The sequence below is a fragment of the Mytilus californianus genome, unplaced genomic scaffold (assembly GCF_021869535.1).
Source record: "Mytilus californianus isolate M0D057914Y unplaced genomic scaffold, xbMytCali1.0.p SCAF_9, whole genome shotgun sequence".
NCBI lineage: Eukaryota > Metazoa > Mollusca > Bivalvia > Mytilida > Mytilidae > Mytilus > Mytilus californianus.
In genome coordinates this window covers 89,881,677-89,901,466 of record NW_026262745.1, presented here as the reverse complement: position 1 = coordinate 89,901,466, position 19,790 = coordinate 89,881,677, and the positions used below count along the sequence as shown (strand labels likewise).

The following is a 19,790-nucleotide window of genomic DNA, read 5'->3' as shown; positions in this document are numbered from 1 at the left end:
GATGAAGTCTTAGTTTGTTTAATATCACTTTTAATTAAAATATTATTCACAGAGGAATTTGCTTCACTCAATGTTAAATTCTTTCCTCTTTTACTACTGTCCTAATTGAAAACGAACGTTGGTGGAATAATCCTTGAATGTTCCCCTTTCAAAATTATGTCCACCTTTTAACCAAGATGGACACTGTTATGTAAAATGAAATTGATACAATCATAGGTTTGTGACATATCATCAGACTTAAAATAGCAAAAACTGATAAGGCTTGTTGTCGTTTGATAATTTTGCATTCCAGCAATGACACCATTACTGAAAACAGAAAATATGTCAAACACTCGTTTAAAAAATCTTCTCCGCGAAACAACTTGGCCGAATAAACCAAACTTTAGTGGAATGGTTCTTAATAGGTCGGATTTCAGAATCATGTCTGATTATCTAACCTACCAATTAAACCTATAAATTTAATACGTACTATTTTTTTTTAGATTAAAAAAAATAAAAGTTCATGCGATACCTGAATTATGCATTTGCTTTGGTTTAATATGGATATTTAACATTTATTTAGAAATAAAATTTGATATATTTCTTCTATTTCACTCAATGTCATCATTATACCTTTTTCAATTGGATCTTCTTTTGATTACTTATCAAAATTATGTTTTGCAATGACAAATACAGCTGTTCTGGTGGTCCTTCAAACGCATTTCGAGAATTATACTGCATACAAAACTTTATTTAGATTCGGTATAAATCCAAACGACAAAATATAAATTCTACAGCGCTTTTAACCAAATACATACAAAAATATACAACAATATTAAAAGCATCATCATGCAAGCAAACAAAAAATAGAGAAACACACATAAAAGTAAGAACAACATAAGCATGGCAAAGCAAATTTTTCTTGCACTTTTTCATTTTGTTTTCAATGTTTTTTCTCTGTGTAGAATTGTGCCAATGGGCAAAAGTTGAAATTACTCAAAATAAATGAATGACAAAAGGTTAATTTACTCAGTTTGTTCCAAAACGTGCCTAACGTTTGAGGATATTCAGTTGCTGGGATTCCTTCCTGCAGATCTTACTTGTATGCACATCAAAATTTAGTTCATAGTATATAATTATACCAAGTAATTTAACAGTAGTTTCACATGAAGTTTCAGTGTTTTGAACAAGAATACAAAGATTTGTATTAAATGTATGTTTACCACCAACCAAAACTTCAAATTCATCAGGGTTTGCTTGCATCTTATCTACCCTGAACCAATTTATTAGTTGAGTTGACTCAGATTCCAATGTTGAAATGAAAGTATTATAATCAGTACTTCTGAAAAAAAGAGTATTATCATCTGCATAATTGTACACTGACCCCTTTTTGATAAGTACAAATGTATCATTTATAAAAATCGTTAAAAGGAGGAGCCCAATGATAGATCCTTAGGGAACCTCCTTCTAGATGTCAGCCCATCTGTTGCTCCCTATCTGATAAATATGATTTTAGAAGAGAAACCGAATAGCCAAAACGCCGCATGCCATCAATTTGTCATGTTGTAGGCAGTCAAAAGCCTTTGAAAGGGCCACCAAAACAGCAATATAATATAAAGGTTTTCATCATTGTTTTTATTTTATGCTTTAGATATGCTTTTATGATGGCATTTATCTGAATTTATATTAATATTATAGTTTACTATCAGTATAAGGAAACCTCTTGAAATAGTTGTTTTCGTTCATATACAAAATGTTAATTGTTTTATGCAGATAAAAAGAAAGAAACACCAATGACTTAATTTTTAAATTAAAATATTAAAAGAAATTAAAAGAAAGATACATCGTTAAATAGATATTATACAAAAAATCATTATTGTTCACGGTTATGATTTCAATCGACACACTAGTGTTAAATGTAACTTGAACGAAAATAATAAACGTTTTAGCTAAAGATAATTTACACCACCACCTTTCAATACTTCAATTAACTGATATCGTTATAAGTAGTGACCTATAAAACAACATTGTATCAGCTGTATATAAACATCCATGAGATATGATATTTACATGATAATCAAACATATTTATCATAGATAAACGTATTAAATTTCGCAAACGAATTGTACAACACGTACGTAATTGTAATTCAATTTTCAAATTTCAAATCAAAGTCACTTCAAATTAGAACATTAGAAAAAATAAATAGAATAGTCTGTTTGAAATAATGTTTCATTCTGAGATTACTTTGTGATAGTTTTCAAGAAAAATTTCGTAACTTCGTGTTTAACATTTCCGACATCTTTTAATTGATTAGAAATACATGTACCTGGTTATGGTTATCTGAGGGAACAACAAATGATGGCACAATCTTCTTCGAAGTCCTGTGATATATGCATGAATGGAGCAGGTAATAACTATTGTAAACAATGCGATCAATGGATGTGTGAAAATTGTAAAACTTTACATTTAAGGTCAAAAATATGTAGAAATCATTCTTTCCTCAGTGAGTCAAAAATCGTCCCGGAAGAAAGCCCGTTATGCAAAGAACACAACGAAAACTTCATATTCTACTGCGTTGACTGTGGCATACCAATCTGTAAAATGTGTATCGTCAAAAATCACAAAAATCATTATACGTCTGAAATCAACGAATCGACACAGGAATTACAGGTTGAAGTGAAAAAGTTCATGGACTCACGGATTAAATGTGTCAAAACAAATCTAGACAAAATTGAACAAGGCACAGTAAAGTACCAGAGCGACATAAACGAAGCTATTTGCGTTATTACAGAAGATGGGAAACAGATGAAGCAGTGGATTGACCAGAAAGTGAAAGCCCTCATAACATCATTGGAAGAAAAAGGGACAGCAAACCTGAAGGCCTTATCATTAATTAGAACTGATTTTCAAAATGATTTAGAAAAGTTCCAGAAATGTCAGACTGCCTTTACCGAGAGCCAGAAACTTGCCGATGTAACTAAACTTCTGACACAACTGAAACATATTAAATCAGAGTTAGACATTGCAGGTGAAAAACAGTCACCAGTCATGTCGACAGTAAAATATTACAAAAAGAATGTATCAGAACGAGAAATATTCATTCTATTTGGAGACCTATCATTCCGGTAAGTTATTAACTACAGAAAAGTGTTGTTATGTCAATAGATAATTTTTGCCCTTTTCGCCTGACTCATACTTAGCTCATTTACTAATGAAGGACTGATTTATACGTTGATTTGTTTTTTTGGTGGAAATTATACATTTGAAATTCTTGTTCTATCGTTACACATTAACTGTTGTGTGCACATGTTTGCAATTAAATGTCTGCTTCCATATTTTTCAAAGTGTGAATCAATACGAACAAAAATTATAGGGATACCTTCAGGTCATTACTCAAGAAAGTTAATGAATAAGAATAAGAATATTTATTGAATCCAATTAAAGGGCCCGTTTCCGAGCATATACATATATATATATAGTTTTAATTATACAGTAATTTTTAAGATATATTACCTTAAAAATAAATGATTAAATAACTATACTCCATACCAGATGGTGTTTGAAAATAAATAAAATAGAATATTAACCCTCTCTAATACATAAAAATGAATAAACTACTGTAACAGCACTACTACATGTATATTTAGTTAGTTACTGGAATGCAAATTTTCTCTTATTTCAAAACAAGTACTTATAAATCTTGACACTGACATATTAATAATATTAATGTGATTATGAATATTCAAAGAACCAAAAAACCTCCTACCAAAATGTATTTGTTGACCAAAGGCTCACTGTAAATTCAGTTGGTCTACAATAGAGATTTATTTCCAAACTTTGAGTTTAAGTTATACAGCATTTTGATTTAAAAAAAAAGGTTTTCTAAGCATTCAAAACTTCCTGCCAAAATGTATTTCATGACTTTTACATCGGTCAAATGTAACTTAGTATATTGTTATCTATTTGCTCAGCAAAATGTAAAATACCGAATTCCGAGGAAAATTTAAAACGGAAAGTCCCTAATCAAATGGCAAAATCAAAAGCTCAAACATATCAAACGAATGGATAACAACTGTCATATTCCTGACTAAGTACAGACATTTTCTTATGTAGAAAATGGCGGATCAAACTTTGTTTAATAGCTATCTAAACCAGTCACTTGTACGACAGTCACATACAATTACATTATATTGACAACGATATCTGAACAAAACAAACAGACATAATAGTTAGAAGGTCAAATTAGGAGTACAACAGTCAACATTGTGTTATATATATCTTAATCACTAAAAAAACAAACAAAGAAACACGAAAAGGCATAAAGACAAAGCACACTAACACAATCTTAAACCAAATAAAGGCAACAGTAGGATACCGCTGTTCCAAACTCATAAATCGATAGAGATAAAAACAAATCCGGGTTACAAACTAAAACTGAGGGAAACGCATCAAATATAAGAGGAGAACAACGACACAACAAAAACACAACATTAAAATGTAACACACACAGAAACGAACTATAATATAACAATGGCCATTTTCCTGACTTGGTACAGGACATTTTAAGAAAAAAAATGGTAGATTGAACCTGGTTTTGTGGCATGCCAAACCTCCCGCTTTAATGGCAACGTCAAACACAACACCAAAACGACAACATCACATGACAGGACCACAATACAAATAAATGGGAGAACATATAGGACAAAGAAACACACGAATAATAGCTAACAAAAGGTACTAGGCTTAAAATTCAATGCGCCAGACGTGCGTCTCGTCCACACAAGACCATCCAGTGACGCTCAGATGAAAAACGCTTGAAAGCCAAAACAAGTACAAAGCCGATGAGCACCGAGAACCAAAACTTCCAAAATGTTGCGTCTAACACGGCCAGGGTTTTCTGCCTGGGACAAGAACATCCTTATTATTTACAATAATTTATAATTTTGCAAACAGTAAATTTTATAAAATGACTATATAATAGATATACATGATTACACTGAAGTGGGGACTAACTTCAGAATAAAAACGGAAACATTACATAAAACAACTTAATCCAACATATAAAAATACACAACCGAGTTAGCCAAAAGAGACAAATATCAACAACTTTGAATTTGCGCTAAACAGACTTCTTATTCGTTTAATTTTCAGTCCTGTAAACATGTTTTTAGTTTTAACAATTCAGTATGTTTATACTACGAAGTTGTGAATTTCATATAATGTGCATTGTATTTAAACTTTTCTTTACAGATGAAATGAATTATATGGACATTCTATGTAAAACATCGTTTGACATTAAGCATAAATTATTGAACGAATATAGAAAACTCGGGTACATATTTCGGATATGTGCATTTATCGTTTTGTTTTCTTCGTGTCCAGTTTCATCAGTTTACATTTTCATATCTCTGATTTCAGAAAACAGTCAGAAAAGACACTGTTCAGATACCAATGTGACCATTGTTGGTAAGAATAACGTTTTATTTAGGATGAATGTGAACAAATGAAGAAATTTATATCAAATAACTCATTTATAATTGTGTATAATTCTAATCAACAAATGCGAAAGGAAAGAATATGATTTCGAAGATTATATTAATCCAAATCAAATTTAAATCTAACCCGAGAAAATTGATGATGAAATAAATCAAAATAATTTGAACCAGCAGCACTGACGAAATGGATTTGATTAACTATAGAAATAAAATTCGAATAAGATTACTTTAACAACAGATACTTTCATACTTTTTTTTTCAGGGAAGAAAGACTTTCTGAGTAGGTATTAGTAAATATCTTCAACAAGCTATTGAAAAAAAGATCATTTATCAATTGTGACTATGAAAATAAAAAAAAAATGTGTTTCATAAGTGTATTTAATCCATGATAGTACTAATTATTCATAGTTTTTCATTGATGTTTAGTCTTGTTTGTGTTGATAAAGACTTTGGAAATGTAAATACACATCTATCTTGCCTTAAGTTGATGAACACGTGTGGTTCAATTACTTTCTATCAGTTTATAAAGGACAAATGAAGACCGTATTTAGTCATACAGAAATCCAATCATAAAAAAATACAAATACTGAGGCTAAAATGATTTAAAGAACAGGTGTAAATTGAAATTGTAATTTATTTAGACGTGCTTCCTATTAAAGTAAGATGGCATGTGGCATATCATAAAATTAATAAAAATAAGTATCTGGTCCTACTGACGACCATCTGTTGACTAATTAAGGAAAGGTGATATTTTGAGGGGGGAAACCTATACACAATTTTTTTTTTATCAAGAAATGAAATAATGATCAACCAGAAAACAGCTTAGTATTACAGTTTCAAGTTAATTTGGGAAAAGTATAGTGGATAAAATATCAAAATAAAGATAACATAACTAGCTCATAAGTAAATAACATGTACTTTTTAAAAGTATTTCAATTGTAGCTGAGTCAATTAATTTAGCATTTTCATTTATAGAAACAACCCTACAAGGTGAGTATACATTCATATTACTTTCATAAACTAGTATTCAAAACCTTTTAATTAAGTTCATTCATATAATTGACTATGAAACCTTCAATTCCGATTTAAAAAAAGGGTTCTTCTGTAAAGGTGCCTAGCCGTTTATCTAAGTCGAAAATAAATTGACAACGCCATAGCTAAAAAATTTATAAAAAAAAACAGACACACAATACAAAACTTAAGACTGAGAAACACGAATCCCGCCAAAAAACTGGGGGTGATCTTAGGTGCTGCGGAAGGGTCAGCAGATCAAGCTCCACATCTAACACGTCGTGTTGCTCATGGCAGTACAAAACCGGTAATTACTATAATTATGTAAGTCACATTCGGGAGGAAAGGGACTGGATTGTTTTTACGACATTTGGAACAAATTCGCAATCATCTGTGAAATGATTTCATAACGTTAAACCAACTCGTGAGGGCGTCTGTAAAATTAACGGAGGGATAATTTCTCAACATCACTACTTGGAACTTTCGGTTTATAGCTTCCTTGTGGGCAACAACCCTCTATCATGAAAATAATGTTAGAGAATAAAAGCCTTGAAATATCGTATCAACTGGGAGATATATATACATGTATTCCGTATACAGGCGCTTTGGGAATGCTGCTACATAGAATTGGAAGGTTTACAAATTTGAACCTGAAATCTTTCATTTTGTCGTTAAGTTTTATTTTCAATTAACCTATCAATTTTGGATAGTAAGACGAAGTTAGACAAGATATGAGGCATACTTAACTGTCACCAAATTTTGAAATATTTAGTGAGAGAACATCATGAATATCATGTTTATGGTGGAAAGTAAAGTTAAAGGTACTGCACACATCTTATTTTTCTTCCTCAGAAGTTTGTGTATTAAGTCAGCCTAAAAGGAATAAAGGAACAAGTTGACAAGAAGGGGACATAGTTAGTTCCCATGGGCATGCCGATTGCTTGTTAAAACATGTCCTCCAAACGGAACAAAGATGTTGTCCATCAAGAAATCAACCATTTCTATAATGCTCATTTCAGATAATTTTTAGTTAGAATCAGAAGGATTTATCCATTGATCATGTAGATTTGAATATAACACTCGAACCTAAAATTAAGAACATAATAATGCATACATTATTCCTATTGATCTATAATTTGCTGAAGTTATTCTGATTGGTTTAAACGCCTGGTACCTCGCCATTTTTTTCGTGCTTTCATATATTAAAGCAAAACAGCGCTCCCGGTTTGAAAACCAAACAACTTGTACATTCTTGTGTTTAAGGTGATTTTTTTTAATCTAAATAATAAAATTTGGACAATAAAAATGCTTTTGAAAATTCGTATATTTCAAATTGCTAGGTTATTGTTATGGTTAATCAAACCTTTAATGGTTTATATTTCGGGCATAATTGGGAAACACGTCGTTGTGTATTTGTGGGTAATTTTTATGTTTAAAGGAATTTCCAAGCAATACATTATCAATTGTTTATCACGTCGGTCTTTCAATTATACTATATGACTTATAATCAAATGAAAAACCTATTTTGTAAGTTTTGTGATGAATTTGACTCTGCAATTCATGTCACTTCATTACCCATGATTTAAAGTAATCATATTATATATTTTTGGTAACTACAAAAGAGATATAGATAGTATTTAAAAATCAGATTTTTATTTGAACGTTCATACTCAGATGAAACTCGATATTATATATATATATATTCTAGATACCCTTTTTTATTATATGTTTCATCTTGTGCTAGTTTTTATTTCGCAGGAGGTTTTGTGGCATTACCACTTCATGTTTTATTGCCTTTCAATTGTGTGCTTTGTTAACATGGTTATATTTTGCCATTTTAATTCCAACATATGCATCATACTATCAGAATAGAAAAAAAAGTCGATAAATATATTCGTGGCAACAGCTTATATAAATAGTTTTTTTTTGACAGGTTTTAAATGAACTTTTTGAACATGTTGAATGTAAAACGATCAATAGTTTGATGCTTAAGTTTAGTGACAGAACATTTTATCTTTTATATATAGTTTAATGGACGACCAAATTATGTTCAAAATACAATGAATGTATGTTTCGTTGTTATATTACGTATTTGAAAAGAAGCTCACAATTTGTTCACATAATTTGATCGTGCTGTGTGTGTCTTTTTACGATTTTAGATTTACTAATTGAGAACTTAGTATACGATTTTATTTATTGTAGAAGATTGTATGTTGATGTCGTACACAATACTTGTGTAATGTTTATACTTAAACTTAAAAAAAAAATCATACGCAAGATAAGAACGACACATACATTCAGTGTAATTTTAACATTATTTTGTCGTACATAAAACTGAACTTTAATGCAACCTTTTTCTTTCTGCACTTATTGTGCAGAAGCTAATTGAAAACCCGCAAACAAACGTTAAATTTATCTAACCGATGAGTACATGTATGTGTAAAACAACAATATTGAATGTTATTATTTTCCAAACTGAACAGGCGCATAGGTAAGCACGGATTTCACATATAAATAAAAACGTTCAAATTATGAATAATTATTTTAAAAAGGACTACATTTCTATAAATTAAGACTAATTGATTTATTGTTGGTATTTAACGCCACTTTTATTTGCCACTTTTGGGCTATATCATGGCGGTCAGTTTTTTTTTTTCGGAGGAAGCCAGAGTGCCCGGAGAAAACCTCTGACCTTCGAAAGGGAAACTGACAATCCTAGTCAATTAAGATAGGAGTCGAGTGAACCCGCACGGGTGGAGTTCTAGCTCACAACCTTGGAAAAAATAAGATGAAAACTGATCCCCACGCACAGTACCACTAAGATAATGTCATTGTTAACTTATTCATCCCAAAAAATACCTTTAAAACCTATTCCACGAAGATTTTTAACATAGTTATGTTGTATTTTACAGTTGGCCAATACATGGACGATTTTTGTAAGTTTGTATGTATACACACTAACGAAGTATTTTTCATACAATGTTCCATAGTTGGATATTAAACCAATAAAACACAAAATCAAATTCAGCAATAACTTGAATTTTATGTCAATCAACCTTGACCACTTAATTCAAAAAATGATCAGACAATACGTAAAATTTTATAACCTATATTATTTGGTTCTGCTCATTTCATTATAGACACAGTTTAAGACGGAATCTTGAAAATGAGTCACACACTTATCATCTAGTTTTGAAAATTGTAAAAAGTTGATCACGGATGAAGATGATATGATTTAACATAGAAAAAAAAAAAACGTAAATAATAAACAGAAAATACAAAACTAGTTTAGGTATATTTACCTAAGTGGTACTGAACTTATGTAATTTTCATTAGACAATTTAAAAACAAGGTTCCATAAGAGGTAAGTCATAATATGAGGCACGATAAGAACGCTTTGAGACGTTAACTTAAAAAGGAGAAAATACATTTGTACAAAGGGATTTTTTCAGTAAAAATATATGAGTATGTATATCTTCATGGTCAAAGCCTAAATGATAGATATGAATGAAATATTAAATTGTGTAACTCTATAATACGTAATTTCAGTAATGCATTATGGTGTGAATACAACATTTTATCTCAATTTGTCTTTTTAACAACGCTACATGTATATTTTAGCATGTGCAAAAACTGTCGGTGAGTGTGTTTTATGTTTACATCACCTTTTCTTTCTGATGATTTATCTTTGTTTTTGTTTTTGATATTGCTAAAATAAATTCAAAGTTATCACAGAAATAAGAAGATGTGAAATGAGTGCCAATGAAACAACTCTCCATCTAAGTCACATTGTGTAAAAAGAAAACAGTCAGAGGTTTAAGTACAGATTTCAACACGGATGCTTGGTTAACACCGATCGCAAGCGAAAAAAAGGGTCCCAAAATATGACTAGTGTAAAATATTTAAAACCGGAAAACCAAAGTCTTATCTATATAAAAAAAGAGAAACGAGAAACACTTATGAAACACACCAACAAACGACAACCACTGAACAACAGGTTCATATCTCGTTGTATTGAATCAAATAATCCCCGAATGATTGATCTAGTTTTTGCATTTCAAGTATAACGTCATATGTCATGTTTCGGTGACAAACTTTAACATCGAACATTTTAAATTTTTTCGTACTCAGAATATAAGATTTGACAAAAAAGAAGATTTTCAGGCGAAAAGTGTGAGTGTGTTGTATATTATTGAAGAAATTAAATATGTCCGCTACAATGGTCAGAATGTATATCGTCTTAATCTTTGAAAGCAATCAATGACACAACGAATAACCTATGATGCTGAATAAGCCAATAAAATTATCGCAGATTTTCGTATCACTATTTATCATATAACACTTCGTGCCGTGTGATACGAGAAATATCTCTGCAATCAAGAAAAAGATAGCAGGCCGCAACCATACGAGAAATAACAATTTCAGAATGCGCTGACAATACAATACACACTAACTTCGGGTAATAGCATTCAAGCATTGTGCGCAGGGCGAATTATTTCACATTATATGTATACATGTTATATGAATACCCCATGTATGTGAAACCAAACAAACTTAGTTTGATTGAAAGAAATGCAGTCATACATTTACTATGCAGATTTCAGTTTCATTCTGTCGGTATGTATAGAACAACCAATCAGTCAATATAACCATGTTAAAAAAATAAAGTGTACATGTACTTCATAAAAACAGCAAACACATACCAGATGGTCTTAATGGAAAATACATTATGGATTGATGAAATGGACTTTACAATTTTATTTTCATAAAACAGTTGATAGACCACTGTAAATACCAACTACATATCTAAACGCTTTATTGGTTGTAGACAAAACGCATGGACAATTATTGAAAATGATGCCATTTAAGCTATTTGTTTAATAAATAACAAAAACACAAGAACATTTTTAAATATCGAACCAAACATTCCAAAAAAAGCATTTCATTTTAGCATGTCATATGTATTACAACAGGACAGCACCAAGCAGCAACTGTCGTTGTCTATAAATGCAACTTTTCTGCTGGTAATTGGCGATATTTGTTTTTTGCTTTTGGTAGATTATCTGCATAACTCACAAGAAAAGTTGATTTTAAATGTTTAACAAAATATCAATATTAATAGATAGTATGTATGTATGTACTACTATGTAATCATATCTTTCAGATTTCTAAGGTGGTTTTTTCTCAAAGAAGAGAAGTAACAGAAAACTTAAGAAACAACGCATATATACATAACAATTAAATTCATTATTCTATTTCGACTATGCTGAAAATGCTGATCAATTTGATGGCATTTGAATCTTTATTGTAGTATATCTTTGTACAAGCTTCACAAACACTGTTTAATCATGCAATACATTTGACTTGTTTAGTCTCAATCGGTTATCAACTATTTCCCATTGAGAGACATTTAAAACGTTTAAAACTATTATTTTGACGTAATAAATGATAACAATTTATGAATTTATTCAATTAAAATATAATTTCTTTTTGTTTATGAAAGTAATCATAACCCTTCTCACTTTGCCGCGATTATTTTTTGAAATAATATACCAATATAATAATTTCAAGTGAAATTATTTAAAGGAGGTTAGTAACAATTCGTATGTTGAAGAAGATATGACCATTGCAAAATGCGACAAAAGAATAAAGGGTCCAAACAATTAGCTCCTACGAAAAAACTAAGAGTGGACTCAGGATATTACAAAGAGTATGCAGCTGCTGCACTTGCCGTTGCATTGGTTCTTATACTCATGCCAAATAATTAGGGAAATACAACAACAGATTCCCTTAATATCGGTATTTGTGTTCCATAATGATAGACCTCATTCATCATTAACCAATAATGTCATTTCACACGACCCGTGAGAGGTTTAGCTAGCTATAAAACCAGGTTTAATCCACATTTTTCTGCATAAGGAAAGGCCTGTACCAAGTCAGAAATATGACAGTTGTTTTCCACTCGTTTGAGGTTTTTGGGCTTTTGATTTTGCCATTTGATAGGGGACTTTCAAATTTAATTTTCGTTAGATTTCAGAAATTTTGTTATTTCACTTTTTCAGAGTTCACCTGACCTTGACCTCTTTTCCAGGGTTCATTTGACAACATTACCCTTAAATTCATACCTTTAATTATTCCACAGTAATAAAACGCTTTTAATGAAAAGCAGTAGACTATTATTGTCTCTATCATATTTACAAATCATGTGTTTCTACAATGCAACAGAGGTATGAAACTAATATAGAAATCAAGGAAAACATAAATTTCAACCCACTGCAGAATACAAGTTGATTTTCCTAGAATAACTGAAATATAATTATGTATATGTGCCAGCATTAACGAATGAATAAACACTAACCATATATCAGTTGTAATTTTCCGTATATCAATACATTATCAACTGACAACAGAGTACTGATATTTAACAAATGTTGTTAGTTTTCATTTTATAAGTACAAGATATAAATGTGATACAAACATGAAGACTGCAGTATACGTTACCAGTATCAATTAAACTCAGATTTCAGTATTGTATCCTATCCGCATCATGATGTTATTTGACACTCTCAAACTATGTCCAGACGAAAACAAATTGTCACCAATGCTTTACAAGATCGCATACTATCAACACAGTGTAAAACATGAAAGTATCAAATGCATCATGTATGTTCAAGATATTCTAAACATGTGCGGATTTTCAAATACTTTCCAACTACAAAATACACATTTACCAAATTTGCTTAACCGGAACATCAAAATGAGGCTAATTAATCAATACAAACACACGTGGTACTCGTCAATAAAAACACTCCCCAAAATGCAGGAATTATAAACTGTTACAAAAACATTGGACTTTTAGAACTACCTGAATATTCTTGATGACCGATATGTGTTTACTTTATGTAAATAGAGAGCAGGTAACCATGAGTTGCCTATAAAAAAAGGGAGATGGCATAGCATTGCCTGCAATGAACGGACATGTGCGTTGTGAAGTTCCGGTGATAAAAGCGACGAATTTCATTATTTGTTTTGCTGTTCGCTATTAAAGAACGAACGAAAATCATTTCTACAAAATAAATTGTCATATAGTCCAAATATAATGTCAAATTGCTCACTGTTTAATACTAACAAGCAATCAGTTTTAAAAAAAAACTGTGTTTATTTGATATTATTTAGTATATAACTGTATTAATAAAAAAGTTAGTCCCTCCATGTAAATGTAAACGCATAAGCATCGTACTGATATCTTTCTATGTAGTTTTACCTTTTAGTTTACATGGTACTAAACATGTATGCCATCATAATTTTGTACTTCATTTTACAAATATCGCACTGCATTTGTTTATCTCAAATATTGTATTTGTATTTATTTGTAAATTTCACTGTAAACTTGTATTTAGTTTTTAAGAAATAAATAGATATAAGAAGATGTGGTATCAGTGCCAATGAGACAACTCTTCATCCAAATCACAGTTTTTAAAAAGTAAACCAGTATATGTCAAAGTACGGTCTTCAACACGGAGCCTTGGTGTAAAACAATTCAAACAGGAAAACCAACGGTCTAATCTATATAAAAAACGAGAAACGATAAACACTTATGAACCACATCAACAAACGACAACCACTGAACATCAGGTTCCTGACTTAGGACAAGTGCAAACACAAAGTATATATATATATATATATATATCTATTAATAGGAATTATCATTTAAATACAATGACTACACATACTCAAGATATAAACGTTGACTAATAGTTTAAACATATTTTATTGTTCAAAAAGGGCAAATGGATTATACACAAGTTTTTCAACTAAGTAACGTCTTCTCCAATACATACATAAATATAAACATGAACGAACATTACATATATCTGATTTGATTTGATTTGATTTTTGGTGTTTAACGCCACTTTTAAGCACCGCTTTTGTGCCATTTCGTGGCGGCCAGTTTTTATTGGTGGAGGAAGCCGGAGTACCCGGAGAAAACTACCGACCTTCGATAGGAAAACTGACAATCCTAGTCAATTAAGATTGGAGTCGAGTGCACCCGCACGAGCGGGGTTCGAACTCACAACCTCAGTGTTGACTGGCTAGTGATTACAGTAGTAACTACTTAGACCACTCGGCCACCGAGGCCCCTACATATATCTGATGTTAACCAATTATTATTTTAGCATGAAGATATGAAAATAAATTACACAGTAGAAATTTGAAGAATCGAATCAATGGATATTTTCCACTAAATATAACGAATCGAGTGCGTCTATTTTTAGAATAAATAAATACAAACCCACCGAGCTGTGTAAAATAAAAATATGTTAGTGTACATGACAAGTCATATGTGTGAATTGGTTTAAATGCAAATTACACACTCATAGTTAATGATGGGATACATATTCAATCGCTTTTCTTGTTACGGATTAATTTGAAAAACGGAATAAATCTACACATAATGGTAAGTACCAATTGTGTTTCTTTAATTAAATCTATTGAAATGTCTCAGATAACAATAGTCAATCATAATGATCATTCGATTATCGGATTTCTAAGAGCATAAGTTGATCATGTTCAAGTAAGATCTGTTACAGAAATAAGATTGTCAAAGTTGAGAAAAACGCTTGGTACTTTTTATATACTTTTGTACAGATAGAAAAACACTATCATTTTCGTCAGAACTCAAAGACTCATCACCAGATAGCAATAAATCAATTGTAATATTGACAACAAACACATTGATTTCATTTATCACAAAAAGCCTTTGTGCTGAAAAATTGTTACAATATAATAAATAATGTTTGGCATCTTCATTGATAAAGCCACATAAACAATTGCCATCTTGTACTAAGTTTGCATTAAACAAATCAGATTGAAGCGGTCTCCAGGGTAAAAATGTCTCGGAGGTTTTTTATTCTGATAGTATAACATATGCAATTTGCTTTTAAGGTAGATGGGGTGTCTAAATTATAATCCATAGAATTATTTAATAATTTATCAAAATGTAGTTTATATCATGCTTTTTTGAAAAAAAAATTAAAAAGAATGGGTCACGGGGCTTATTTTTACGCTACAGGTTGTGCAAAACTGACAGATTTTGTATAGATTATGCATGGAAAACGCAATTTTCTTCCATAAAACTAAAACTACACCATAGAGTTTCGAGATAAAATATGAGAAGAAAGCTCTAATATTATACTTTCAGATAAGAAAAAGAAAAAATGGGGTCACGGGACCCGTTTTCTTGCTACATAATAGAATAGGTATATTCCTAACACATCCTATTGTTAAAATAACTTTATCTGAATTATCTGCCCTTACCTTTGAGTTGCCTCCCCTTATTTGGCAAAGTTGGAAAAAATTGATTCAAACAAAAGTATTCTGGTTTTTTTGTAAAATACAACCATAAATATAATAAAACATGTCATTTTCTATATTAAATTCTTACATATGAATTATCCACTACTCTCAAAATTTGCACATTTTATTAAAGATTTAGACCGATTATTTTCTGGTATTTCAAAATCCAAGATGGAGGAAGACACCCTGAAATAATGAAAATGTAGGAATCGGTCTAATAATAATGTCTAAAGTGTTCCACAATATTATGGATGCTGGGAAATAAAACTGTTGATAAACCGATAAACGATTGACTGGAATAATGATATTGTGTCTGTTTCGTAGATTATAATTACTAATATCAGATACAAATTCTGGAACCAAATCATGTAGATAATCTGGAGCCTGATTGTTAATAATTTTGTAAAACATGGACATCTTTTTTACCTCCCGCCTTACGCTTAAATTTTTCCATCCCGTCACCCTGTAAATAGCGTTGTGGCTAGCATAACTTGGTAATCCAGTAACTATACGAGCAGCCTCGATTTGAATATTTTCTAACCGATCAGAATTTATTTTCCAACAATTATCCCAAACTTCTGATGAATACTCAAGTATCGGACGAATAAAAATCATATAATTTTTTTCCCTTTTTAGTCGAAATTTTAGTTTGCGTAAAACATTTAGCTAATTCGTAGTTATCTCAATCGCTTTATCAACATGCTTATTCCATTTACAATCATTACTAAATATGACACTTAGATGTTTGTGCGCACTAACTGGTGTTAATGTAGCACCATTAAAAATAAAACTAATATCACTGTATATAATTTTTAAACTGAATATCATAATATTTGTTTTATTAGGATTTAACTTCACTAGTCATTTTTCTGACCACTTACTTAAATAATCAAGATCTCTACTAATTGAATTTTTCAAAGTGAATTCATCAGGTGAAGTATGACCTATTGAAGTATCATCTGCAAAAAGCCTTCCAAATCAAGACATACCACCAGTTATATCATTAATGTATATTAAAAACAACACGGGTCCTAAAACCGATCCCTGAGGCACACCAGCGTTTAGTTTTCCAAGATCTGAGAATGAATCTTTTATGACAACTCTCTGAGATCGTCAAGATAAGTAACTTTTCAACCAACATAGCAAGTCTCCTTTTATTCCATATTTTTTAAGTTTATGTAATAAAGCCTTAATTCAAACAGTATCAAATGCTTTGCTTATATATTCAAATGTAATGCTTGTTATAAGCTTTTCATTAAGTGCAAACAAAATTTTGTTATACAATTCTATAAACTAATGCGAAGTTGAGTATCCTGGAATAAATCCGGATTGATACTTGTACAATAGTTTATTTTCATGTAAATGGTTAAAAACAATTTTGAAAAACACTTTACTCACACATGACAATAAGGAGACGGGCCTGTAGTTAAAAGGTAATGACTTGTCAACACTTTTGAATAGGAGAATAACATGTGCAATGTTCCATTGGTCTGGAAATATTCGATCATTTAATGATTTGTTAAAAAGTAGACATAATGGTTTAGAAATTTCATTTCTGACAGCAAGTAACATTCTGTTGCTAACGATATCTGGTCCAACAGCTTTATGAATATCAAGCATTTAAACATTGTCAAGTATATCGTGTTCACTAACTACAATTTGTGAAAGAAACTCATGACATCGGTCTTCAAATTCTGACAAATCTTTACTAGCGCCATCTAAATGAGAAATTGAACAAAAATATTGATTTAAAATGTCAAACTTCTCGGTTCCCTCGTACGCAAGTTTAAAGTTATGATCAGGGATCGTCGTGGGAGGTAAATCATGAAACGGTGTATCGCTTTTAATTAACATGTTAACCTATTTTCCAGTACTGTTTACAGTTTGTCACTTTTAGTTCATCTAAATTTTCATTAATACTGGCAAAAAATTGTTTATTAGCTTGCCTTTTCAAGTTATTTACTTTATACCTTTGTTGTTTATATTTCTTTTCTGCGGAGCCTGTCGCGTTTTCTCGTTTCACGCCGAAAATTCGAATCATACCAAACTTTGTCGTCACATCTTATAGTTACTTCCATTGTAGGTATACACTCGGATGTTATATTAAGAAACGAGTTAGTCAAACTACTAGCAGCAACATGAACGTCACTTGCATCAGAAATTAAATATTCCCAATTTGTTTCAACTACTCCTTTTTTTCATTAAGTCATAATCACCTTTTTTTATAATACCATATCAATCTATTATAAGTTCGTCTTTTACTAAAACCACAATCAATTGTGACGTATGTCCCATCATGATCATTCATACCTCTATCAAAAGGTATTGTGTCTTTTTCTAAAACCGGTATTGAATCAGTGACTAAAATAGTAAAGACGTGCTACCTGTTCGTGTGTCAAAATGAGTACCTTTGTCAATTATGTTAACAAAGCCATTGATGAAAAAAAATATCTCTTATATTTGACGGAAGATCTAACATAAAGGTTTTATTCAGATTACTTAAGCAAAGTATGCAATTATTTTTTCATCCAGGGCATTTTTCAACATTTGATCAAAATACTGCCAGAAATAAACTGAAGGTTTTTAATTCAAACCACTTACTCTCAAATTGGCAATTCTCTAAATCATGTCGACGAATTATGCGAACATAATGGCACCCCCATGAGAATTTCTATCTTTTCGAACTGGTATTTTAAATCCGGATATATATACATCAGAGTCTGTAATATTGGAGTCTAAATGTGTTTGTGTCAAGAATGCGATATCGTTATCTTCAATAATATTGACAATATAATTCATTGTATTTCTAAGGCTTCTTATATTACCATCGAAAATTGACAATGTTTTTCAGAAATTTCTGGTGTGCGCTCAGAAACCGGGTTCGGTTCGATGTTACCACATATGAGCAGTAAACACAATAACAGTAAATACACTGATATCATATTAGCACAAGATCTGTATAAATTAAAAATACATAATTTGAGTCTTGAAACATTCGAAAATAAGACTGCAAGTAATTCATTTACTGAGAACGATACAACTGTTTTTCTCAAACAACGAAGATGTATCGTGTTATAAAACAGTCCTATTGTCATTTTATACGCTACGATGTCATTACTTATTGTCAAATACAAGACAATACATGTAGATGACAATCAGAAAATAGGACTGCGTTGTAAAACATGATGCAAGATATAAACACATATAATTCGAATGATCAGTCATGAAATTCAGGTGAATAAGAAATAAGGGAAAACAAAAGTTTATGTACAAACGGCAAAATAGGAACATCATAAGAATGATCGATGCAGTTGTATTGTTATCAAAGAGATTAATTTGTCACGATGAAGTTAGTTTCGATGTCATTTTAGGGGAGTAAAAAATAAATAAATCAAATAAATCAGAAAACAAAATGTGAAGTTTGAAGACATAAAATATATTAATTAGACTGTAAAAATAGAAGCTTTGTTATGAAATGTTATAAATAGGAAATATAGTAATCTATCTTTTCATTTAACCAATACAGGTATGCTATAAAAACGTTTGAAGAACAATTGGTATAGTTACAAGAACGAAACAAGTTCACGTGGATGTAAGTGATTATTCATTCAAGTGTAAAGAGTTGAGTTAAAATTTCATGTCACATGTTTTAAATAGCAAATAAATGAAATATGAATAAACAAACTCAAGCACGTGCTGCTAAACACGTGTATTGAGGAAAGAAATATTTACAGCAATAAACAGTAAATGAGCATATTTATACATGTATGTATGATAAAAACAATTTAAGAATTGTGTTATTTAAACCAAAGCAAGTCAAAAGACATAAGACTATGATTGAAACGGAATGTATTATCCTCTTTCTGGTCGTTACCTTCAAGGACTTCCCAACCAAGTTTATATTAGTCCTGCCTTGTAATTACCACTCGCAGATTTATCAGATTG

General features: G+C 30.8%; 1 protein-coding gene across 5 annotated transcripts in view; it reads left to right on the top strand.

Moving 5' to 3' along the window:
* LOC127716007 (transcription intermediary factor 1-alpha-like) overlaps window positions 1-19,790 on the top strand; it is a 371,430-nt gene that overhangs the window by 334,535 nt on the left and 17,105 nt on the right. Inside the window, exons 2-8 of one of the 5 annotated variants that reach the window (XM_052222113.1) lie at window positions 2,454-3,107; window positions 5,401-5,448; window positions 5,740-5,757; window positions 6,453-6,467; window positions 9,401-9,424; window positions 10,110-10,127; window positions 11,653-11,947. The exons of 2 other annotated variants lie outside the window; for them this stretch is intronic. In XM_052222113.1, the coding sequence (XP_052078073.1) occupies window positions 2,454-3,107; window positions 5,401-5,448; window positions 5,740-5,757; window positions 6,453-6,467; window positions 9,401-9,424; window positions 10,110-10,127; window positions 11,653-11,689 (814 nt within the window). In that variant the 3' untranslated portion in view covers window positions 11,690-11,947. Of the gene's footprint in view, window positions 1-2,296; window positions 3,108-5,400; window positions 5,449-5,739; window positions 5,758-6,452; window positions 6,468-9,400; window positions 9,425-10,109; window positions 10,128-11,652; window positions 11,948-19,790 lie in introns of those variants that run through there. 2 more of the 5 variants (XM_052222112.1, XM_052222114.1) reach the window with 2 other exon arrangements.